This window comes from Argopecten irradians, chromosome 1 (genome assembly GCF_041381155.1).
Source record: "Argopecten irradians isolate NY chromosome 1, Ai_NY, whole genome shotgun sequence".
Lineage (NCBI taxonomy): Eukaryota > Metazoa > Mollusca > Bivalvia > Pectinida > Pectinidae > Argopecten > Argopecten irradians.
The window spans coordinates 61,926,755-61,953,833 of NC_091134.1; the positions used below are offsets into that span (position 1 = coordinate 61,926,755).

Here is a 27,079-nt window from a genome sequence, read left to right on the forward strand (position 1 = left end):
TTATAAATTCCATTGAAGATTCATTTCAATTTAAGTTCTATATTTCCATTCTAGTGTTCTTGATAAGACTCCATGGGGCCGTGCGTATGAGCAACAGAAATTCAATTACAATATTTAATTGCTTCATCTGTTGCCCTGTACCTAGCTGCTAAGCTGGTGCACTTAGATTCAGGTACCAGCAGGGAAAATGCACTTTATATTTACAAAATCTTTTTACTGGGGGTATTGAAAGATATAATTACTAAGGTGAATTTAATCTGAATCTGCCAAGCAGATCTTTAATATAAGCAAGCAAGTATTGATGCTTACAGCATCATAATTAATCCTTAATTTACAAAATCAATTCACATTTAATTTTACTAAATACATATGCAGAGGTTGAAAATCAAAATCATTAACCGTCTTTGCATACAAATTAGAAATAGGTATTTACCGGGGTTATTGAGCTGAAATAAGTGCTATTTTTCGTTGAGATATTGCTGAAAAAATCATTTTAAAGTTTGATTTAATTTAAGAGTTCAGAATCCTCCCAATTCCAGCGGGTGTATGTACTTTAGTATACCAGTTCAGTATATGGACTGGTAATACAGGGACACATGGTCAATTCTATATACACTCGATCAATCACACCCGATACTAAAATGTTTTAATTCAGTTTATATAGAAATGTGTGGGCGTTACAGCTAACAGCACACACCCTGATGTAAGTATCTCAATGAAAAACAAGTTGTTGGTTTTTTGGTGGTAACTGCAAGGTGAATCACTTAAAGGAGAAGATTGATTAGTAAAGATTTGATATTGACAGTTAACGCCTTCTTGATTGTATCCGTGTTGTTAAAGTTTGGAGTTATCTACTAAACCATTTTCTATATTATTTACAAGCAACATTCTCTATGAAAGTGTTGTGTTGTTGAGTTTGTGACGGGCTATAACATAAAGTTATTGAGAAATTGTTTAACTTTTATTTAAAGTTTACGTGTAGTTTGCTGTGACATTAAGTCTCTGGAGTTGATGGTACCCGACATTAGCGAGTATGGTGTGGCTTATTTACACAAACCACAGACTACATGTATCAAGCTCTTACGATACCTATATTTTCATTGTGACAGGAAATCCTGAACCGCACCTTTCAGGTAATATGTAGTATATGAAGGTACAGACTTAATACTTCAGACAAACCCTTGTACAAACAGACACCATAAAAGACATAGTGATAGGTGCCAGAATGAAAACTAGTTTGGCTGGTATATAACTTGGGTACAATATCCAGGAGATATTCAACACCAGTTGGTACAGAATTCTGGGGTCAGCTTTATAATAATTATTATTGTATTTATTTAGGGGCAAAAAAGATTTTCTTGCAAGTGACATAATTATGCTGAAAACAAAATTAAGGCAAAGAATCAGATGTAGTAAGGTATTGTACAAAGGATGATTAGATGAAGTAGAAAATTACATTTTTAGTTGTCACTTACAATCATGTAGTGGGAGGTACCTATTTAATGTCCTTCCTATACGATCCTATAAGCACCTAATGCTACTATATATGGTAGTAGGGATGTAAGTCTTAGTACCAAAGTCCAACAGATCTTATGTGTTGTGTCTATCAACACTGGAACTCTTCAGGGGTTATAAACCATGACAGCTGACTCTAATAAACTTAGTAGTTAATTGACAATTATTCTCTTCAATCTTCCCAAATAAAGATAACAGTACACAGCATAATAAGAAACTGGTATCCCACAACACACAATCAAATAAACAAATTCCATTCCACAAAAAGTCTATTGCCTTTTTAACAAATGCCTTTGTGATTCAGACAAAGCTTTCTATGGATCATGATCAACATCGGTGACAGTTTGTCATTATTGTTTTTCAAATACTTTCAAATTACGGTTTAGCAACAGATGACGCCATTGTGAAGTCACTTTCAATTTCAGGCACCACTGACAGAGAGGATGTTAGGAATTAACATTTCATATACACAGTAATATTAAAGTGGAAATGGTATGACAGTATGTAAGAGGACCTAGGTATGACAGACCACCTGTACAAACTCTGAGTCCGTCACCTCAGATGTTGATCTCAGTGTGGGAATAGAGAATGAGAATTTTGACCACACAGTCGCAGTTTATTTCCTATCAATACCGTAAGCCTGACTTAATATTCAAAGGTCATGCCTTGTTGTGTATCCAATCATTTGATTTCTTTGCAGGATCATCTGAATGTGCTGTTAATATTTACCTGTATGGGGCTACGGACAAAAGTTAGATGGAGATTTATATACCAAGGTATTCGTTTTTAGATTAGGTTCCATTCTTAAGTCTCCATCTGGCACATATCATATGGCATTGATCTTATTTGCATGATAAACAGGTTTAATTATGTAACATCTGTATATTGATATGAAAAACTTTTTTTCTCCAATTGCTGTTCTCCTTCAACAAGGTTATTTAGTTTTAGAGATACAGTGTACAAACTTCATAGAATTGTTTACCATGTACTCTTCTTTTTCTGTTTAATGTAATCAAATCAAGAACAAACTATCACTCAGAATTTGTGTAACTTCATTATCTACTAAAATGGTTTGGATTTAAAGAGATACTTAAAGTTATGATGACTTTAGTCCACTTTCTTTAGCATGATTTGTTTATTGATACTATAGAACTTGAGTCTTAGCACTCATAATTGGAGAGGGTCTTTTTACCCCATTTGGAAGGAAAGAAAATGGTGTAATGGGAAACTTTTTTAATTTCCTTAGTTCAAAATAATGAACTGCCACTGGTAATATAAATGGGGTCCAAAAGCCCCATAGATATCCTTAATCACTTCATCACATCATCTTTCGTGATGGCAATGTGTATAAGACCTTTATCCTATATCATGGTAAATGTCTTAGCCCTGAAAATGTCACTATAACAATTTACTCCAGAATACATAATTATTATTAACTTTGGTAAGGGCTGATTTTCCTTGCTGAACAGGCATTTGGGTGTACAATAGCCCATTCCTACCACCATACAGACCACAAGTCATACCATACATTAACCAATAGGAACTACCATGTACATATTTTAGTCTTTGCTACACACTGACCATTGTTTTAGGGCAGTCATTTTCCAAACTACAAACTTTGGAAAAGGGTAAATCTTGAGACTGCCTTAATTAGCCCATTCCTTGTCCATTTAATTATAGACCACTCTAACTCAGTCACTGCCCAATTTGTGCCACCAACGTTGATATAGGATATATACAGACTAACTTAGCCAAAGTCTTGCCCAATTAGTTTTTGCCCAATATTGACAATGAGATCACCACAACCTTTGGTTAGAAGTACACTGTCACACAAGCTTGGCCAAGTTTTTTCTCCAAGCAGTATTGTAACAGACCTTGGTGTGGGCTACATACAGACTACCTGAGCCCAGTCCCTGCCATATTGGTACCACAAACTTTGGCCTACAGACCGCTGTTGTAATGTTACCTTGACACTCCTGTCACTTCGAAAAACCAAATAAGACAGCCCAACATCAAAGGTGGAAGAATCTAACATGTACATGTAGGGGTCACAGGTATCAAGTGTCCATGAATACTGCTTAGTATAACATTTACATAGTATATCTATCGTATACTGATAATAATATCAGCCACCATTTAAACTCCTAAATTTACAATCCAAAAATAAAACATAACCCATTGTCACCTACCAAGCACTCGAGCTCAGAGAACAAGTGCATTGGTGATAAAACATCCCCCACAATGCAGCTTAAACCATATTCTGTCTGACCACCGTCAACGAATTCAAAAAATAACAAACTCATGTTATCTTACAAAATAGAAATGGTTTAGGAAGTCAATCCACATACTCAAACCTCATATCTGAGTTTACTTTAAGTTTACACCTTACTTTGTTGACATACATATATTAAAACGTTTTAATTCTCAGCTATACTAAAGAGAAATCCAGACACCAGTTAGAGTGAAAGAAAATTTGTAATTGTGTTTGTTTTTTCGTTTTGAGTCGTAAAGTATCTTTAGTACAACAAAACACCTGTTGGACTTAAATCGTTAGAAGAGACGTTTTTACACACGTCCTTAGGATCTATACTCACAACAGCCCAGACAAAGTTGTTTTATTTGATAGTGTCAACACTGCTGAAATGCACAGAATATTGATTCTAGAGATCCAACAGGCTTTTTTATTTGTTTTTGTTCTGAAATATCAATGACAAAGACTATTAACTTGACAAACAGATAAGGCTGATCTCCCAGATCTGGACTGGCTTCTCCACAAGTCTATGTAGGTTCAGACGAAAAGGAAGAGTTTAAGGTTTGTATTTCAGGAAGCCTTAGATATTATTCAACGGATCTGTGCAGAAATGCTTTGTATAATAATTCCTCTATATGAAATTCAAATTTCAAATCCATCAAAGTTGATTTTGACACTGCCGTATCAAGATTCAAACTAAATTTGTACAATCTTTAAAGCAGCCTGAGTAAATGCTTTAAAGAAAATTTACATCCCTGTTTGTGAGCAATCATTGACAATTAAGTGCAGATCCAATGTTACGCTCAACTTCCTGGAACATTTCACATAATACTATTGACTTTCTCCCAAGCACGGGTGGAGTAGGTAGCTCACCACTGTAGGTAAATTCAGCGATAAAAATGATCACCGACTTTCCAGTGATCAGTGAAATATGACTCATGTTACCTCCACTGATAATACCTGTGCACTGAATAGCCCTCTACAATGAATGCAAGTGATTTCAAAATGCATAGGGTACATCAACTCACAGGTACATCCACCCATGGATCTCAAATTCTGGGAGAATTCTGTTACAGATTATAATTACAACCCAAGAAATCTACAACGGGACACAAAATCTACAACATGAAACAGACCTGATGACCTTGACAAGCTGGGCCATCTGCAACAAACATATTTCAAAATAGCATGTCGGGTAATCTAAAATTCAAATCCTCCAGTTTTGATCTGCTCGTATTACAGAGTTTGTCCTTTGATCATCAAACACAAACTGATTTAGAACACATCATCTGTCGTACCACAGCTGAAATAACTGCTTTTAGACGACAATCACCTGCTGTTGTTATCTCATTGGAGACAGAAATGGGAGCCCCAGTGGTTATAATCAAATTCAACTGCATTCTGATTGGAGAGTTGCAGACATTTGACATACCAAGTTACTTACATTTATGACAAGTTGTTTTTTGTATTTTTGTATAAATGACAAATGCAATTTTCTAACTAAAATCAGATTTCCCCCCCCCACCATAATGCATTTTAAAATGAAAAATAAACTTTGACATTGGCTGAAAATTGGAGCCTACAATGTTTAGAAACCCAACACTAAATAAAGAATAGAAGACTTTCATTTGTGGATATGTAGAGTAGAGATACCTGGGGGTCAGAAAATGTGGGAAAATCTGAGGCTTAAGTATCATACGTACTACAATTGTAGATATTGATGAGAGAAAGTAGTCCTCTTTCATCTGACCATGATCCAATACCAATGATATATATTTCATTATAATTGTCTAGATAATACTTATCAAATTGACTTGAACACAAACAGTGCTTATAAAGAGGTTTTTACAAGACAAAAATATATGTAACCCTGGAAACTCGAGGACGAGTTCTTTCCTTGAGGGGGGAGTATGTAACCCTGGTGAATACTAGCCGCAATATGCCACTTGGCTAGAGAGAACTTCTCTTTAGCTCGATCAGTTGAGCGTCGGACTAGTAATCCAGAGGTCTCGAGTTTTAATCCTTGCAGAAGCAGTGATTAATTTTATCATAAAATCATGTGCACTGTAACATATAATTCACTGATACATTCACAGAACAAGAAATGTCATCATGTATAAATCTATCACCACTAGTATAAAATACAAATGAAAAAAACAAATTGTTCTTTCGTTGACCATCTTGCTATTCTCTGATGTCTCCATGTAATTGTATATTTTGTCCAAACTGGAGGCATTATGCACTGATGTGAAAAAAGACCAACAAGAACAACGTCTTGGGAGCAATAAACGATACACTGCCTATACCTCTGGAGCAAACAGATCAAAGCTAGATACTATTACAGTACTGTTGGGACAGACCGTAAAGGAAGCATACCAACACTGGTACTAGTGGGTAGGCAAGGGTTGCCAGGCAGCGTCAGGTTGCCAACCGTAAAATCAGTTTTATTAGCGACTAATGACCATCACCACAATAAAATAAATGACTAATCAATAAAAAAAGTAGGCTACCTTGTCTGGATGAAACGTGGCTCCCAATTGGATGAGCTCCTGCACTTTGTCCACCTGACCATTGCTGGCAGCCAATCGGAGCTTGTCTACCAGTGACACTGCGGGAAAGGAGGAATGGGTGGCTGGCCCGGACATCTCTGTAACCAGAAAACAGGAATAAATCAAAATTGGAAAATATTGCACAGATTTTGTGATAACCATATCATAAATAAGTAAACAGTGAATCTTCACACAATATCTGCCTGATATACTCTCATACTCACAAACACGTACCCAATGTCATCTTGGCCAGGTTCATATCATCCCAAAAGACTAGGATAGATTGCAAGTTGTGGAGCAACAATCCTGAATTATCTTTCCAATTCAGTATGATTCTAAAGCACAGCAAACAATTCCATTATAATGAAATTAAATCAAATTATTTTTTTATTCCTTTGGCCTTGATGATACCAGGTATTGTCTGAATGATTGGTAATTTAAGCAAAATTAATAAACTTTTTTTCTCAAGTAAATATTCATAATATTTCATAGTAATACAATGTTATCACAAACTTTATATCAATACAGTGATTCAAACCATTTCATATAAGTACACCTTTTAAGGCAGTGTTCAGGGTAAAGCTATAAACAACTGTGTCTCCATTAATATGGTCAAAATAACACCTGATTGTGCATTTCTGCTGAGGAATTCACTAACACCTTATGGAATATTTCTGGGGTATTGTGTTCATGGTATTTTAAACATTTACTGAAATACAGGCAGCTTTGAGGAAATTTGATTATTTTAATTTCCTGAAAGACGCATTCCATCAATTTAAATCTCCGTAAAACTAGAATATCCAGATCTAGTTAAATTGCTTACAGCATATTAAAAGCGTTACAAATCAGCAAAACCACAAACTTTCCTTTAATTACAAACTTTCAAATAAGCTAGGGGACAATGAACAGGTCAACTTGGTTGAATTCATACACAATATGAATGCAGTGACCGTAAAAATGTGTAAAAGATAAGCTAAAAGCAAAGACCTTTGAGGATCATACATAGCTTCAAAAATAGCAGCTGCAAAATGAAAGTCATCTCCTTAAATGGTAGACAAAGATGTCGAGATATAATCATCTGATACTTTGCATTTCTCCTGTGATAATGTGGTTGTCAATATGTATTTATATATGTCCGTTGTGTGATAAAGATAAACAGCTACATATTGGGTGGTCCATTTGTCTTTGTTCACACTTAGATTGAGACTGAGCATCATCCCGCGATGCACATGAATTACACTCATATTACTTGACTGATTTTATTACATAATCTGCTTTTAATAATACACAATAGGATCTTGTCTCTTTGTCTAGAAATAATTTTTAGAAACTTGATCACATAATCTGGCATATAAATGCATAAATTCTCACCTGTGTAAATGAAGAGCAAATTACAATATGATCTTGGTATTTCCATATTTAGACAAGTAAAATAAAAACCTGTTTCATAAACTTAGCTCTTAGAAACCAGATAGGAGGTTACTTTGACCTGTAGTTCTCTTTGACCTCGACTTCCGTCATAAGAGTTACATCAAAAATGTGAATTTGAGAAACAGGAGATGACAATGGGCAAGTGTATTCTGCAGGAATCCAGTATCCGGGATAGGGTAACTGGATCGGGAGTGGCATCAACAACCTGTACCTATAATGTACCATCCCCGTATAACAGTTTTACATTTATCATTCCAGTCTAGCTTCACATAGGTCACATCTAGGGCTAATATATCACATTGTAAATGTAAATAACATTTAAAAGATTAAAAAAAGATGTGACGATTGTATCGGTCTTCAAATTCAATATGATTAGAGAAAATATTTGCTTATTCTAAGTAAAATGATGCAACATCCATTAAATGAGCACATTGAATTATTTTTATCTAAATTGTGGAATATCTGTTACAATACAAGAGGCCCATGGGCCTTAACGGTCACCTGTGTTCAGATACAGAATGAAACAAAGACATGCATATAAACACTATATATTTGCCCATCAGGCCCTTGAAGTCAGTCAGTGATTTTATAAATTTGACTTTTTAATCTATGAAGATTATTTGGTTCCATCAAATCTGTGAAATCAGAAGAAAGATTTTTGAAATGTTATCCATTTTGACCCCTTTTGGCCCCACCCCTCTGGCCCCTGGGGGTCGGCCAGGACCATTATGGATATGATGTTAAAATGCTATCTCAGACTAATAATTCTAACCCAGTTTGACTAATTTCCTATGAAAAATAGGCAAATAATGTTCATAAATGTGTTTTTCCTATATAAACTAAAGTAAACTTGACCCCCTCCCCAGAGGGAAACATGGGACCCCAGGGCCATGAAATTCACAATTTTTGTAAAGGACTTTAAGACCTTTCAATCTATGCAGAGTATTTGATTCTACCAGTTCCAGAATTTCAGAAGAAGATTTTTGAAGTTTTAGCCTATTTGACCCGTTTTGGCCCCGCCCCTAAGGCCCCTTGGGATCAGTCATAGAAAATTTGGTAATAAGATTCAATGGTCATCACATAGGGATAATTCTGACTACAATTGACTAATTTCCTATTATAATGACTAAATAATGCTCAAAAATGTCTTTTCCCTTTATAAACTACAGTAAACTTACCCCCCTCCCCAGGGGGAAACCTGAGACCCAAGGGTCATATAATTCACAATTTTCATAAAACACCTTAAGACCTGCCTTTTTTATGACGAGTATTTGATTCTACCATTTCCAGTATTTAAGAAGAAGATTTTTAAAGTTTTAGCCTATTTGCCCCTTTTGGCCCCGCCCCTCTGCCCTGAGGGGGTTGACCAGGACCAATATAGATATGATATTAAAATGTTATCTCAGGCTAATAATTCTAAACAAGTTTGACTCATTTCCTATGAAAATTGAGCAAAAAATGCTCATAAATGTGTTTTCCCTATATAAACTATAGTAAACTTGACCCCCTCCCCAGGGGGAAAACGTGATGGGTCATATAATTCACAATTTTCATAAAACACCTTAAGACCTGTCCATCTAAGAAGAGTATTTGGTTCTACCATTTCCAGTATTTAAGAAGAAAATTTTTAAAGTTTTAGCCTATTTGCCCCTTTTGGCCCCGCCCCTCTGCCCGAGGGGGTTGACCAGGACCAATATAGATATGATATTAAAATGTTATCTCAGGCTAATAATTCTAAACAAGTTCGACTCATTTCCTATGAAAATTGAGCAAAAAATGCTCATAAATGTGTTTTCCCTAGTGAACTTGACCCCCTCCCCAGGGGGAAACGTGAGACCCCAGGGTCATATAATTCACAATTTTTGTAAAGGACCTCAAGACCTTTCCATCTATGAGTATGTGATTCTACCATTTCCAGGATTTCAGAAGAAGATTTTTGAAGTTATAGCCTATTTGACCCCTTTTGACCCCACCCCTAAGGCCCCTGGGGGTCAGTTATGGAAAATTGGTTAATAGGATTCAATGGCCATCTCATACGGATAATTCTGACAATATTTGACTCATTTCCTATTACAAATGATCAAATAATACTCAAAAATGTGTTTTCCCTATATAAACTATAGTAAACTTAACCCCCTCCCCAGGGGGAAACCTGAGACCCCAGGGTCATATAATTCACAATTTTTGTAAAGGACCTCAAAACCTTTCCATCTACGAAGAGTATGTGATTCTACCATTTCCAGGATTTCAGAAGAAGATTTTTGAAGTTATAGCCTATTTGACCCCTTTTGACCCCGCCCCTAAGGCCACTGCAGGGGGTCAGTTATGGAAAATTGGTTAATAGGATTCAATGGCCATCTCATACGGATAATTCTGACAATATTTGACTCATTTCCTATTACAAATGATCAAATAATACTCAAAAATGTGTTTTCCCTATATAAACTATAGTAAACTTAACCCCCTCCCCAGGGGGAAACCTGAGACCCCAAGGTCATATAATTCACAATTTTTGTAAAGGACCTCAAGACCTTTCCATCTACGAAGAGTATGTGATTCTACCATTTCCAGGATTTCAGAAGAAGATTTTTGAAGTTATAGCCTATTTGACCCCTTTTGACCCCGCCCCTAAGGCCACTGGGGGTCAGTTATGGAAAATTGGTTAATAGGATTCAATGGCCATCTCATACGGATAATTCTGACAATATTTGACTCATTTCCTATTACAAATGATCAAATAATACTCAAAAATGTGTTTTCCCTATATAAACTATAGTAAACTTAACACCCTCCCCAGGGGGAAACCTGAGACCCCAGGGTCATATAATTCACAATTTTTGTAAAGGACCTGAGGACCTTTCTATCTATGAAGAGTATTTAATTCCATCACATCTGTGAGTGGAGAAGAAGATTTTTGAAATTTTAGTCAATTTTACCCCTTTTAGCCCCTCCCATAGCTCCCTGGGGGGTGGGGACCATATAATTCACAATTTTGATTGGCCTTATGCCTTAGAAGGTTTGTGCAAAATTTCATTGAAATTGCTTCAGCAGTTTTGGAGAAGAAGTTGAAAATGTAAATTGTTTACGGACATACGACGCACGACGCACGACGGACGACGACGGACAAAAGGCGATTAGAATAGGTCACTTGAGACTTCGTCTCAGGTGACCTAATAAATCCTGGCAGACAGTAAACTGCACTCCTCTGTACCTGCCCCGATTACTATGAATGTACCCCCTCACAAAACCAACTGAGTTGGTAAGTTACTACTAATTAATTTATATCACTCAACAGCTAATAACATTTCCAGAGTAATTATCATTTGCTAATTTATATGTGCTGTGCACTAGTTGTCACAAGTCAACGACAGTACTATTTTTTGTGATTTATTACCTGGTGTTTCAATTCATCTGAATCTGTTCACAAAAGGCTAAAAGCATATGACAAAAGAAGCATTTATGGGAGAAATTCAGCTGCGGTGTATGTAAATATTACAGTTGCAGTGTACCAAAGTGCCACCAGGTGTCACTACAGTCTGTTGTCCCCGCCAAGGTCAAGGACAAACCTCCAAAGGACAATGTTTGCTAAAACGTAGGAAGTTCTGGTTTTCGATAAAGATTGGTTCATACTATTTGATCTTAATGTTTAGTTTGTAGGGGTTTATTTGAAACATGAACTAATGGTCGACATATTGATTATACTACACATAAAGTACACGTGTATATATATACATGTTGATCAAGTTTACGTAAGTTTTGACATCATAGGTGTTGGAAGAGGAGTTAATAGTGTTCATGTCAGTATGAATGCAAATATGCTTAACTGATTGCATGAAATTCATCAAGCTTTCAGATATAGCTCCAAGCTAACAGAAGGAGGTCTCAATGTCCATGTACAAACAAGGGCCCAATTACAATGATCAAACTGGATCTTAAAGTCTTCAATACCTCTTTTAAGAAGGTGAGCAAATTGCAACCTTCCAACCAGTGCTCGATCATCATTAAGCTAAATGTTAATTAAATTACAATCCATGTACCAGTAAACCTCTTTCTCCAACTTCAAATACATTCACAGGGTAATGAACTATTTGGTTACTAAATGTCAATTTTAATATTGGAAGAGAATTACAACCAAAAAAGGGACATGACTTTGGGATCTCTGAACTCCTAGCCAATACTGTAACCATGTATCTGTCGACAACTCTTAGCCAATACTGTAACCATGTATCTGTCGACCTAATACAGGCCAATCTGCTGCAGATATCTATGAATGTCATCATGGTCACATATTTTCAAAACACGATACATATTTACAGTCATGTATGGGAGTGTTTTTTTCAAATTCCTAAATGTAAGTTCACAAAGAAATATGCTTATACAAATGATTTTTGAGGAACACCAACTGAATATCAGAGATTTTGACTAGGAAACAATATGAAAACATAAAAATATCAAAAACTTTATGAGCACCTGTAAGATATAAAAATTTAATGTAATTTTAAGTATGTAAGCTATCTATAGTTAATGATCTAGCGTGAATCGTATACATGTACATTCTACTCATTGCATCATAAATCAAGCATACATTTAATCTAACACACTGAAAAGAGGACTAAGTTTTTAAATTTATTAAGTTAATGTAGCATAAAATCAGCTATACATTGTCGACGGTCTCAATGTATTTATATAGATAAAGTTATACATGACCTGCATTATAACTACCATGTGTTGAAAAGGCCCTGATTCTCTACTGGTTAGATATAAATAATATGATTTATTTTCTTTAGGTTAACAAGTAAACAATATTTTGTTTGTTTGAGAATCACATCTGAAAATCTATTAAAATCACATTTTAAAGTTGAAATAAATGAGGGAAAGATTTGAGAATGAATTTAAATTTGATAATCTAAATTTTAAATGATATAATTTTCATTTAAATAATGTGAATTTGATTATACTTGTTGATTTCACATCATTGATTTTATTATCGTAAATCGAGAAATTTATATAAAAGAAAGGTTTTCACCATAACAGCAAAATCAGCTTTATATGCTCGTGCATTTGGTTTGCACATTGTGAACTTTCCCTTTCTTGATTGCAATGCCCAAACTTCCACCAAATGTACACTCACAACCAGGAGATAACATTTTACAGAAACTTCCTGGCACCATTTCAGGATATCATTTAAAAGTGCACTGTATTATATTTCAAGTATTCAATATATTCAAAATCTTTAACTTGAAAGTGCTGACAGGTATATTTATGAAACAATTTGTGCAATGACTACAATCTCTAACATGTCTGAAGCAGTATTGCACAAGATTATATATATATATTCATTCTAGTTTCTCAGTGACGTTCATAAGCTTTGCTTATGGTACATGTATTGTAGATGTTAAGAATGTATTCAATCTTAAAATAGAACCACTGCTCCATGTATATCAAATATGTTTGTTTACATTAATTTCATCATCTATGGAAGTACTACAAATGTATACACCTTGAGATTTTGTTGTCACCAGTAATATATTGTTAGATAATTCAATGAAATAATTCACAAATAGGAAGCATTAACTATTTTGTTAATTACTATTTAAATAAATCAATCTAAATCTATATAGATGATCTAGAACTTTCTGGCTATGTACTATTGTACTACGTGAGTACAACTGTTATACCCCAAAATACTACCAGCTGCTGTGCCATATTAAACAGTGTGTTAGCATTATATTCAAAGAAACGTTTTGACACAGCTATATGTAAAAAGTACAAAGTAATGGGGTCCACATACATTTTTTATATAAAATCAATATCAAAATCATTGATACATGACTGCCTTAAAAGGACAAATTTTCATTTTTAAAAACATCGATAAATCACAATAACTTATTACACCAAATTTCATTTTAAATATAAAATCTGAGATATGATCAATTCTTTTTATAGACAGCTCTTTAGCCTACCTGTATCTCAGTAAAACTAATTACCAGGTAAGGTTTAAGTGATCATTTACCAAATGTCGATGTTTTACGAGAGACAGATGTCCCTCTAGTACCAGGTGATCGCCATTAAACGTGTAATCGTGGCCGATACCTACCCTTTCTATTTCACATGTTCACAAAGAGAATTTCAGCTAAATCCCAGAGTAGCTTGTATCACTGTCTAACACACACAGAGACCCCTGGTCAGTATATTCCAGTATCAGAGGGTTGGTCAGTCAGGTATATTCCAGTAATACTGTTTACTATAGTGACCTGTAGTTGTCCCTGTAATCCCTCACAGAAAACACATTGAGTAACGATCACCGGACATCTCTATAGAAAACCTCTGATTTATGTTGGAGACAAGTTGTTGTGGTAAATCCCTCTGGTACACTACCTGTCCAGTCTGGGGACTGGCCACAAAGTAATCCCATAGACAGAAGACTCCTGTATAGATACAGATCTGATCGGCCACTAGACACGGCTAATATATTCCCTAATGTAATCTGTTATACATGTGATACCTTGGGGTACCTATTGTTGTCATTGTAAGTATTCCTTGTGTCAAATCCCTCATATAGAACAAACCTTCAGATATCTCACAATAAAAAACATATGTACGGGTAAATACTCCTTAACGAGATATTACTCATATAAAGAAATAGAAATGTAAGAGTAGACTAGATATGTAATGGTCCTACCCGACCACTCCTGTACCACTGATAGGTAAGATACCAGTCCACACCCGACTGTCCTCTATAACACACCTTTCAAATTGCCCTCAGAGTACTATCACCTGCACACACAATTTTCCTCCTTCATACAATCAAGGTAGGATCCACACGGTATGACAACAGTTAGGCATTTCCTGGGCCCCATACAGGTAGATCAGATTGGCAGGCACACGTTTACCTGTGAGATTTTCGATCCGCTGAAAATATTTCAATGGCCTGAGCTGAATTGTATTAAAGATACCTTACTACGCGGTATTGGAGCTGGCCACGACGGGCCACAATAGTTCTACGCTATAGTTTTTACTACAGCTGAATCTGTATGGCCATTTCACACAGCGATATTCTTTCACTTAATTGGCATTTTTTTATAAATCAATAATCAAATCATCCAGGTGATGTGAGGTGTGTGCAGATTTATCGGAGGATTAAATTAAAAATGTTTACGATTAATTGAAGCAGACAAGCGAGTACTTGTGGGTGTAAACACATTATTTCATGTAGACTTTGACAATTAAACCCAAACTAGTGATCGGAAAGATATAACCCAGTCCTTTAATGTCAATGATATCCCGTAAATTGTACACGATTTAAGAAAAAAACAATCAATGAAATTTATAGATTTATAACAACATATGGAAACATTAGCTGGGCAGAAGCATTTTAAACCCACAAAAACAATATCGATGAAGAATTTGAAACCAGTGTTTACATGGAAGTAGGTCCATGCCAGCGTAATCCCAAAGTCTGGGGATATGCTGATATTTCATAACATATTTAATTTCACTATTATCCGACAAAGTATTTTTTACAGGATCAATATGGTATACTGACAGTGTGAAATAAACTGAACCACTACATAGATTTTATATCGCTGTAAGTTTCAAATCAGTTTCATTACATATTCATGGTCACATACATGCTTGCAGAAGTATAACTTTTTCTCGGGTGCTTAATTACTCAAGATTAGCCTAAACCAAGATGGCCACTATGTGACTATGGGGGCATATACAAACTGTTGTTATCAGAAAGTTTTTTAATAAGAGATTTATCAAGGTTGGTGGATAGCTCGTCAAGGTTATAACTACGATAGACTTACAACTCGTGTACAGCCAGTCCTACTACAAACTTTGTCCTAGATGATCTTAACAAAATAAATTACCTTATTTACACCTTCATTTTAAAACTTTTAAAAGCTAGCTCCAGATCTGAACTATGATCCTGAAACAGCTTTGTCATTTATTTGAATTGGAACATATTAGTATTCATATAGGTATATTTGAATATTCTAAACGTACATCATGCCTTATTCATATCAGTCTATCAATGAAACCTACTTCATTATGAACAAATTATTTCACTGTAAATAGTTATTTAAATATAGAAGAAATGCCCACCCAAGTAATTATTCAAATGGGATAATTATCATGATGTAATCTTGAATTTTTTAGTATCGTGTCATATAAAATCCCAGGACCTTCCACAGTTGGACAGTCAGAGTTTACAGTTTACAATACACACCAAAAAACATTATAATGTAATGTGACCTTGAAATTATCATTTCATGGAAATGGGTGACTTAAATGTTATGTTTTGATTTGATCTTGACTATTTGTTAGGATTATGATTAATGGAGATTTGTATAGTAATAGCACAGAGTACAAAATCTGAAGTTCATATAGTACAGGTATATGTTTTCTGAAATAAGTGTAAATTATACAACAATCTTTGAAATGACCATGAAGCCCAAAATGACAGAAATGGAAATTTTAAGGCTTACCGGTAAACTTGATCGACTGTGCAACTAGATGCTGAAACTTTGAGTTCGTGATTAATAAACTGGTACTACTAAAACTAATTATCATCATTTTTACCAATAATGAATCCTAGTTATTGGCATTCAACTTGGTAGGAAGGAAAGAACAATGAGTATCAGCCGTTTCTCTGCGGTGAAAGTTTCTATGGGTTAAAAGTTCACTTCATGAAGTATTCTTTTCCTAGGGAAGTATGAATTAGCTAGCTAATTCTTTCTGCCTCGAATCTACTCCTCGTACTCTTTTCCTCAGAGAAGTACAGAGTTTTTTAAAAACAAATCTTCCCAATTCTTGACAGTAAATTTTATTTAAAGCCATAGGAACATTACCCAAACTTCTTGAAATAAAAGCTGTCAGTCCAAATTGTAAAGGACCTGAATATACGAGCATACTATGAACAAGTCTCTTGAAGCCCAAATATCTCGACCATAGCATGCTACACAATATTTCTCTAAAGTAAGTGATAGGCACTATAGAGTTAGTATATCATCGGCTATCTTATTCTATCTAAAGACATATTACACGACCTTTGGTAGAAATTAACATCAGCACATACTTCTGATAAATACTAGATATGATTTCAATAAAACATTTTCATTACACAAAATTTGAAGAATTTTAATTAATTTACAAGGAATTGATATATTTATAAAGATGACATGACACCAATAATCATATTCTTTTTTTCAGCATTATTTGAATTCAATGAACGTTTAATTCATTATTCACAGTTCTATATTTACATAGTCATTTTGATTTTTTTATAGAACACTTCAGATCATAAATCAGTCAATGAGGAGAATTATGATGGTACACCTGTAATTACCTGTGATAACACTCCAATCATTAAACCTAGCTGTCGTAAATACTCAGAATCACTTGCCAACAACAATAACCACTTCATATAAACTTTCCAAACCACATCAATTTCTTAAAGAGCTACAATAAGTATTATTTTTTCTCAATCAAGGACTACTTAGCTCTATTAACAGCAAAAGGTCAAATTATCTCAAAGATAAGTAATCTCAATTTCTCCTAATGTGTGGGAGAGTGAGGATATTCACTGCAATTCTTAACTAAAAGAATAGTCCCTTTAAGTCTGCACATTTATGCTAAGAGTAAACATTTAAGCAATCTTTCAAAATATTTAAATATTAATATCATAAACATTTGACAAAATCTGTGCTGTTTTAGTAACATCAAAAGCCCCCAGCAATGTTAAGGAGAAATTCTGTCCCTTCTTTCTTTTTTTAGAAATGCAACAAAAGCAACAGAAGTCATTTTTGATGAATTGACAACATCTGTGCTGTTGATCAAAACATCAAAAGAAATATAATATTTCTATTTTTAACATTGCAACAAAAACAAATGAATTCCTTTTCAATGATTTGAATATCTACACGATACCTGCAGTTACAATCAAGATAATTTTTACATCTTTGGTTATGTAATACCAAACATTGTGTAAAGGCTAGAGCTCCAAACGTGTATACCTCATTAATAATGTGGCTGGTGCACCTCAGTAACAGGTACACCAACTATTCCAGGTAACGACAGGTGTATGTCGATATAGTTGTAGGTAAGGAAATACACAGGTAAAGAAACTTCAGAATAAAGGGGGAGAAATTGGGGTAACTGGTAGACTAACGGTTGGACAGGGTAATAACTGGATATGGTAATTGTAGAAGAAAACATTCAACACTATATAACCAGGCTTCAGCATCCTGAAACAATCTTATGCTAGAGTTGTTGCTTATAGGCAATCAAGTGATGTAATTTAAAATGGTTTCATAATTTTGAGGCCAGTATTCAGTAATTTGTCTATTTTATTTGTAACGCACATTGTTTTGGACGAGAGTATGCACATGCTACAACAATGGACAAACCATCCATCCAGTTCTAGAACATGCTGGAAGTAGAAACCACCCTTTTCTTGAACTTTTTACGACTCCAGCAATGAAGGACAAAACCAAGAGCTTTTAGCTTCACTCCAAAGATATAGCAATAGGCAAAGCAGGGTAGAGAAGGCACTCACTCTGAGAGGGAAAATAGCCACAAAGGACAAATAAAGATAGGATCCCAAATCTTATGTCTTTTACAAACATACAATGGGATTCCAAGAATAGCTTTCTACGGACACCATAACAAATCTTTATGATGCCAAATATGGCTTCCTCGAGTATATCTCTTATGTTATCATCCTGTTGGTTTACATGGCTTTAGGTTATACAGGATTATGTACAGATACTATGGTGAGAACCCATCAGGTGAAATGTTTGGGGGTGATTGTCTATTATATAGCTATTCTAAAGATAACACTTCATTTATCCGGGTTTAGCCTGACTGTGGGGTTCCAACACCTTGGTGAAAACATGGCAGCCATGGTCAATCCATTCTAAACACAACAGTACATAGATTTATAAACAATTGATAAAGTCCTGCTGATACCCTAAACCATGGACTGTATGGACAAACTTGGTCAGTCCTAAACCATGGACTGTATGGACAAACTTGGTCAGTCCTAAACCATGGACTGTATGGACAAACTTGGTCAGTCCTAAACCATGGACTGTATGGACAAACTTGGTCAGTCCTAAACCATGGACTGTATGGACAAACTTGGTCAGTCCTAAACCATGGACTGTATGGACAAAAACTTGGTCAGTCCTAAACCATGGACTGTATGGACAAACTTGGTCAGTCCTAAACCATGGACTGTATGGACAAACTTGGTCAGTCCTAAACCATGGACTGTATGGACAAACTTGGTCTCCTAAACCATGGACTGTATGGACAAACTTGGTCAGTCCTAAACCATGGACTGTATGGACAAACTTGGTCAGTCCTAAACCATGGACTGTATGGACAAACTTGGTCAGTCCTAAACCATGGACTGTATGGACAAGCTTGGTCAGTCCTAAACCATGGACTGTATGGACAAACTTGGTCAGTCCTAAACCATGGACTGTATGGACAAACTTGGTCAGTCCTAAACCATGGACTGTATGGACAAACTTGGTCAGTCCTAAACCATGGACTGTATGGACAAACTTGGTCAGTCCTAAACCATGGACTGTATGGACAAACTTGGTCAGTCCTAAACCATGGACTGTATGGACAAACTCGGTCAGTCCTAAACCATGGACTGTATGGACAAGCTTGGTCAGTCCTAAACCATGGACTGTATGGACAAACTTGGTCAGTCCTAAACCATGGACTGTATGGACAAACTTGGTCAGTCCTAAACCATGGACTGTATGGACAAATTGTCAGTCCTAAACATGGACTGTATGGACAAACTTGGTCAGTCCTCCTGTATGGACAAAAGTCCTAAACCATGGACTGTATGGACAAACTTGGTCAGTCCTAAACCATGGACTGTATGGTCAGTCCTAAACCATGGACTGTATGGACAAACTGGTCAGTCCAAACCATGGACTGTATGGACAAACTTGGTCAGTCCAAACAATATGGACAACTTGGCAGTCCTAAACCATGGACTGTATGGACAAACTTGGTCAGTCCTAAACCATGGACTGTATGGACAAACTAACATGACTGATCAAGTCCTAAACCATGGACTGTATGACATTATATTGGTCACCAACCATGGATGGCAACTTGGTGTCCTAACCATGGACTGTATGGACAAACTGGTCAGTCCTAAACCATGGACTGTATGGACAAACTTGGTCAGTCCTAAACCATGGACTGTATGGACAAGCTTGGTCAGTCCTAAACCATGGACTGTATGGACAAGCTTGGTCAGTCCTAAACCATGGACTGTATGGACAAACTTGTAGTCCAAACCATGGACTGTATGGACAAACTGGTCAGTCCTAAACCATGGACTGTATGGACAAGCTTGGTCAGTCCTAAACCATGGACTGTATGGACAAGCTTGGTCAGTCCTAAACATGGACTGTATGGACAAGCTTGGTCATCCTAAACCATGGACTGATGGACCTTGGTCAGTCCTAAACCATGGAGTATGGACAAAACTTGATCAGTTGCGCCATTAATGACTATTGCCTGATTCAATATCAAAATAATAAGGATTTTTTTCAAATATTGATTCTTTGATTTGTCTTGGTTCCATTAATTGCCACAAAATGTGTATCCCTGTATGGGTTAGTTTTTGCAGATTTAGTAAGGGGGCTGCACCGCCACCCTTCCCCTCATCTTATGGCGTTATAAACAATGGTTTATCTGTAGATTGTCAAAAGGATGGTATACAATTTGGTATTATGCAATATCTGCCAGAAATCTGTATCAAAACCTAGATATACATAATTAAGGAATGTGTCCTGTTTGTTTTCTCCCATGTATAGGTGTGTATCACTTAGAGATTCCATACCCGCTCTATTTACATTTCTAATATAATTGACTTTCTTTTTAAAAAGTATGTTCAAATTGACAACAGACAATCGTATGTTTAACACAAGTCGACACCTTTTCAAAAGTTATATTTGGCATAATTCAAACTAACGGTAAATAGTCGAATTGTTTACAGTCTACACATAACTCTTTCCTGCGAGATTTTGATTTACGAACATTCAAAAAAACATTTAAACCCGACTCTGAGCCAGATATCAGTTACCTGTCGAGTAATAACTTGTATCAATTACTACTCTGTTTTTTTGTGTCATTGTCTGCTCTAGGTTTAACCTCAATTTCTATTTTCTGAACACACCAACATGTCTGAGTAGCAGATTCAATACAACCATTTCAAACAAGATGAATTTTTACCCCACACATCTTGAAAATGTTGTGCATTTTTTATAAATCCCATAGAAACTTGTTCTCTGCCTATATCCTTGTGCTTCCTTTGAATTATTCCCGAGTACTATACAATCATACACTTGTTTCCGACAGACGTCGTCTGCTGGTTACACTTTTCAATATCATTTTTAATAGAATTTTTTCTGTCATGTCAAAACTCATAATTACTAAGGGTATACATTTCTCATCCTATTAAATCATTTCACTGTCACGTAACTGATAAACATCTCATTTTCAAATTCTCTGAGGCATCTTATATCAAATGTTAAAGTAATATTACATTTCTTGGTGAATGGACAGTAAATCTAAAGATGGTGCAGCTTAACTTGAATCTATAGAAAATATACTTTATTGTTCAATAGCAATAAACAAACTTCACATAAGAAAATTATGAGTCATAAAATGAAAATCGATAAAACTACGATAAACGAGAAAGGAATTGATCATAAGATGGTTATCAGTTGATTGTAAACAAGATGGGCGTAGCCTTGATAGAAATAATGGGTACACACAATTACTTCATCAATTCCTATTAAATAACCATTCAATTGTTATATGGCTTCCGACATGCAAACGTTAAATACATGCAAGCGTTAAAGCCATCACAGACATTTTTTCTTTAAGGTAGATTGTTTTAAAAGACCTAGAGTTTACCAGCAAAGCATTCTTTAGCCAAGATACCTTTGTTTCAAACAGTCGTTCAGATGTAGAATTAAGGAAGATTTGATGTATGTCTTATATAAGTCCCTGAGACGGAGAGTATAAATTCCTTACTTTATCTCAAGATCTAGGTATCAAGATTTCATTAAGAATTTTATCAGTGGCTTAAATCCAGGGGTCAGATATCCGCTATTGAAACTTTATCTTGAAATGCCACCACCCTCCTTAACTACTGTGATAAATAATGGGGAGAAATCCTGGACTCAATGGCTCAACTGTTAGTTTGTTTATCTGGTAATCCTGGGTCTTTGTTGTCATTCTGGCTAAAGGTAAACAGTCTGACACTATACAGTAGCACAGATGTCCAACAGCAATGTTTGAACACTGGACAGGAGATGTCCATCATGGCAATATGATGAACTGACCACTGATTTTACTCCATAAATAACACTATCATTTATTTCTGTACAGGTTTCTTACCTGTAAAATTGGTCCACAGGTGAGAATTTCAATTACAGGTACACTACTTGTTTACCTAACTGGAGATATTTAATGTTGGACCCTTCACAACTGACTCTGTCCTGTAAGTATTTAAAGCTACACCAAGTGTCAATTAATATAGCAATGTCCTCAGTCTAGCAGTTCCAGTCATTTCAAATCTACGTAGAGGACCAAGGTCTATTCTCGATCCATCAATCTGCTACTTTGCATGCATATCAAATTTAAATCATTTAGCTTTTATGTATACATAATCTACTACATGCATGGTAATAGTCAGGGAATTATCACCCATATGATAATCTAGTTTTATCACACTCTATAATGAGATTGCAAGTATCTTACTTTTTTTCTAATATTGAGACATATGTGATCCACAATAATATAGAGTTATTGCCCTTTGTAATGTCATGTAGGTATCCTTTACATTGCATTGTGTTATATTCATAAAGATCTACAAAAATAGGGAAATTTTTGTTTTTTGACCATCATAAAAAGCATAATTAACAATTTATGACATATATAATATATATCGATCATTTATAATAACCTTTAACTTGTTTTTACAACACATTGAAGTCTATAAATACTAGAAGATATATCTTTTAATTAATGATTCGTTTTGAAAACTCCGTGATATTTAATTTGCTATTGCTATTGAATGATGTCATAAACAAGTTATGTAAGTTTGAATTGATCCCCAAACTGATAATGGCGTGTGAACAAGTATAAATAAACTTAAGTTGTGTATCACCACTACGTCTAAACAGTACCTTCTAGATTAACACATACAAAGATAAACCTGGCCATGGGCAGTCTTCTCCAGTCCGTATTGTTCTGTTTGGTCGTGATTAAAGTATACTTCTCTATTAGTTAACCATAACACCTGATAGGAATTAAAGTAGAGAGAGCTTAGCCAGCCAAAACACTGAGCAACATAAGTAAATATCTATGTCGTTTCTCATTAATTTAAATCACTTTTTGTTAATTCCACAGAGGAATTATCATATAGATGTATTCAAAACATAATCTTTTGAAGTCTCTATCTGGGGCTAAGTCAATATGACCTCCACAATCCGTGACACCAAAGTAAGGCACACATTGTAGTAAAATGCAAAGTGATATCTTCGTAATCCTTAACAGGACATAAATTTAAGGTTAAGGATCAGCGCTGGGATTCTCCCTCCCCTATCTACCCACAGTCAGTAGCTACTCAATGTTGCGACGGGAAATTCAATCTCTTACCAACATTACTTCTATCTCTCCCCTTTACTTTTTTAATTGCTAATACAGTAACGAAATCTCTGATAGTTTCGTGCTGTGACCTTGTGAACTGACCTTTACCTAACGAGAACAAAGCCTTCAAACATAAACCATGGATGCAATCTCATTAGCTGTGCATATTGTCATGCTGACTTTTGACCTTATCTGCAATATATTTCAGACAATAGAAAATTCCTCCAGCCGGTACTGACTACGTCAACTGACACCTATTGTTTTCTACACATTCCTGTTGACGGAAACAATCCTTCAAATATGCAATATATTTTTGTATGCCCTTCACAGAAAATACCTGTTCTGTTGTCTAAGCATTTTTATTTACCCAGCATATTTAATTGTGTAGAGTTAAATAAAATTTCTATAAAAGTAAAAAAGAATGCCTTTAATGGGAATCAAAGATATACATGGACTATTAAAATGTATTTGATTGAAAATGAATTTATCTTATAAAATGTGTACAGAATTTTTACAACAATGGTGTGCAGATGTATATAATGACAAATTGTGGTCTATATCAAACAAATTGCTCTTTCCCTCGGGAAAATTTCAGAAAAGAAACAAGAAAGTATCAACTCATTAACAGCTACATTTTTCGTTTTCTTGTATTTCCATGTTCTGTCAACGAAATTTGCCTAAAAGAAAGCTATCAGTAGATGAATTTCTAAAACAAGATTTGATTCAAATAAGTTCCTTAATAAGTTCCTTAATCTCAAAGTACAAACAAAACTTCTTCTAATTATTTTACAAACAGTTCCGAAACTAAGAACTGTGAACAGGTAAAATCAAACACTGATAAACTGTTGCATTATCATGGGTAGAATTGAAGTTAATAGACCGTCACTTTACTCAATTTCAAAGTCAGGTTAGCAATCATATATACCCGTATATATAAATTTTGCCACAATCACACATATATAGGTAATAAAACAGTAGCTAGTTCCACACAGGTAAAGTATTAGCGACAGGTTAAGTTTTAAGGACACTTCTCATTTAAAACCTTCATATCAAAACTTATCCTCTGTAAGGCCCTACTGATGTCCTGCAAATCAAAATATCATCCTTATGATTGCCCATAAAACCTTTACATATTTGTAATAAAATATCTGGATTCTAAAGCCAAGGCCAGATGAGTATCGCTGAGTATCAAATGTAATCCAGATATACCCATATACTATATCCCGAGTCCTAATATACCAGGTACCCATAATTCCACCCTTCATGTGTAGGCACAACTTTATTTCACTTTTATGCTAGAATAATGATGGTAATGAGACCAGACAAAGTAGTTATATCCTAAAGGTTTGGGGTTCTTTAAGATTATGTGTTTGAAATCTAATAAGATCTGAAATTGCTTATTGTGAACAGTATTATCTTGGTAATACGGTATCTGTGTGTGATGAAAAACGATAATTATCTTTCCTGTATCAGATGTATCCGTGGTAAACAACAGGAAGTTATATCACTAGGTATGATATTCTGGTGTCACCAAAGACCTCTGACCTGTCAGTATTCAAACATTGCTAATGGAGTAAAATGGCAAAAAAAATTGAATAATTTTACATAAAATGCTTAATACTTCTTTCCTTGCCTCGTTAAAAGCATATATAAAAGAGGTAAACGGGAACCTTCTAGGATAAAGAAATGATTATTTATCATAAAGGAGATTGGGTATACGTATTAAATAGTAGTACAGGAAAATCAGAAACTCACCTGTGTATATTTTAAGAAATAAACAGGTGAGAATAGGATACCATACCTGTTAGTACATATCAAGAGAAAAACAGGTAACATTTTCACACAAATCTACTGCAAAACAAGTTTTTTTCCTTTGCTGTTGCGAGTTAATTTCTTCAACGAAAATTATCTGCATTCAAATTATGTCTGCGCATTGGCTATCAAACCATTATTTACAACAATTATTTCTTCATCAATGTCCGAGCTATGTCTCAAATCAGGGTGGTTTTGCCCTCTAGTTTGGAGAGCTGCCATACTTTTAGGTATAAGTTACAGCTATGGGATAAAACACAATTATGTAAGTGGTTTTGATGACAATTAAATATGTAGAGTGTGGTGAGTGGAGGGATAGTTATCAATCAAGAGAAAATGGGGGAAAGCTGAGACTTTTAAAGAAATTCCCAAGCTTGCTAGGACTCGGGGATCAACATTTTCCAATGGCAATTTACTACTTGACTTATATATTCCTTAATTTTGGTTTAAAAGTATGCTCTTAAGTGTCTTGAAAAATATCATCATCAATTGTAAAATAAATTGTAACTTATGAACTTCTCTAATCCAGACATGATTATTGGGCAAATGCATCTCCTCATACCTACCCTGTCCATTATCCAGACTGGCACTGTAGACATTTAATATGACAATTCTTAAGCAAGGGCAAAAATTAATATCAATGTGATAATTCATTTTTCAGGTCAGACTATATCAAATTTAATTGGCTGTCTTACTTTCTATCTAAACCCAATTTCTGCTCAGATTATTACATGTAGAAATGCCACAATCAAATTTCAGACACAAAAATTGTAGTGCACTGTTGAGGATCTGCCTTGGGATTTAGTAACTAAGTAAACATACCAGTTAATTGCTTTCATCATGATGCTGCAGAAAATGACAAAAGATTTCCAGCTGATGAGTAAATGAAATTAGAATATGGACAACTTAATTGTAGGAATTTGTCTAAAAAGGAATACCTTCGAAATGCCAACAACAATATTATTTACATATAAAGACATTATTCATTTACAAATTCAGTCTTATCATCCCTTTGCACAAAATTTATCTTTTTGAAATTTGAACATTTACTAATTACTTTATTTTTGTATTTTGCCTATAATAAGAAGGCATATTTGACATTTGGTGCAATATGAAGCTCAGTGTATAGTGTCTAGAAATAATAAATTTAATTTTGCTATCTTTAACTGTTAAACAGTTAAGATAAATTAAAGCCTTGGTATGGTATATAATGTGAATGCAAAAACACCTAATGATGGAAAATCCTACTCTCCAGGAGCACCTGGTTCTTAAATCATTGTAGCTATTAAGGACACTCTCTATATAACTATCATTTACTTCACCATTGTTTAATTGATTTTTAACTTTATAAAATTATTCTATTATCATTTCAGTTTTTGATGTATAAATAATATAATTATAGCATAAACTATATATGGATAGAAATTCCATTAAAAGATTATGTGTTACGTCATATGCTACCATTGTATACAGTTCTCATGTTATCGTCTGGAAACTAACAGAAAGACAGACAGACAGGCACACAGACAAACACTATAGTCCCCTCCAGTTTTACCTGCATGGGACTAAATTCTTCCTTGCATGGTAAAAAACGTAGCCTACTGCAATTTGTATAGACTTTTATAACAGTAATTTATATCACACAAATCGTTTGTAAAGAAGGAGCCGGATATTCTGGAGTTTCATTTTATGATTGCTGTCAGCCAGGTTTAGATGTACTTTACCAGTATACAAGAATGATCTTTTGCATCATTCGAATTTCTGGTCATGAAACTAATGTCAGGTGTACTTTTACCCAAAAATATCAATTACTGAGGAA

At 34.9% G+C, this 27,079-nt stretch overlaps 1 protein-coding gene across 4 annotated transcripts in view; it reads right to left on the minus strand.

Annotated features, from left to right (window-relative positions):
• Positions 1-27,079, minus strand: part of LOC138336668 (uncharacterized) — an 82,910-nt gene that overhangs the window by 23,809 nt on the left and 32,022 nt on the right. The window contains exons 1-2 of one of the 4 annotated variants that reach the window (XM_069286219.1): positions 14,429-14,654; positions 6,277-6,413 (exon numbers count right to left, since the gene is read on the minus strand). In XM_069286219.1, coding sequence (XP_069142320.1) covers positions 6,277-6,411 — 135 coding nt within the window. In that variant the 5' untranslated portion in view covers positions 6,412-6,413; positions 14,429-14,654. Of the gene's footprint in view, positions 1-6,276; positions 6,414-13,843; positions 14,655-27,079 lie in introns of those variants that run through there. The other 3 variants (XM_069286209.1, XM_069286228.1, XM_069286202.1) reach the window with 3 other exon arrangements.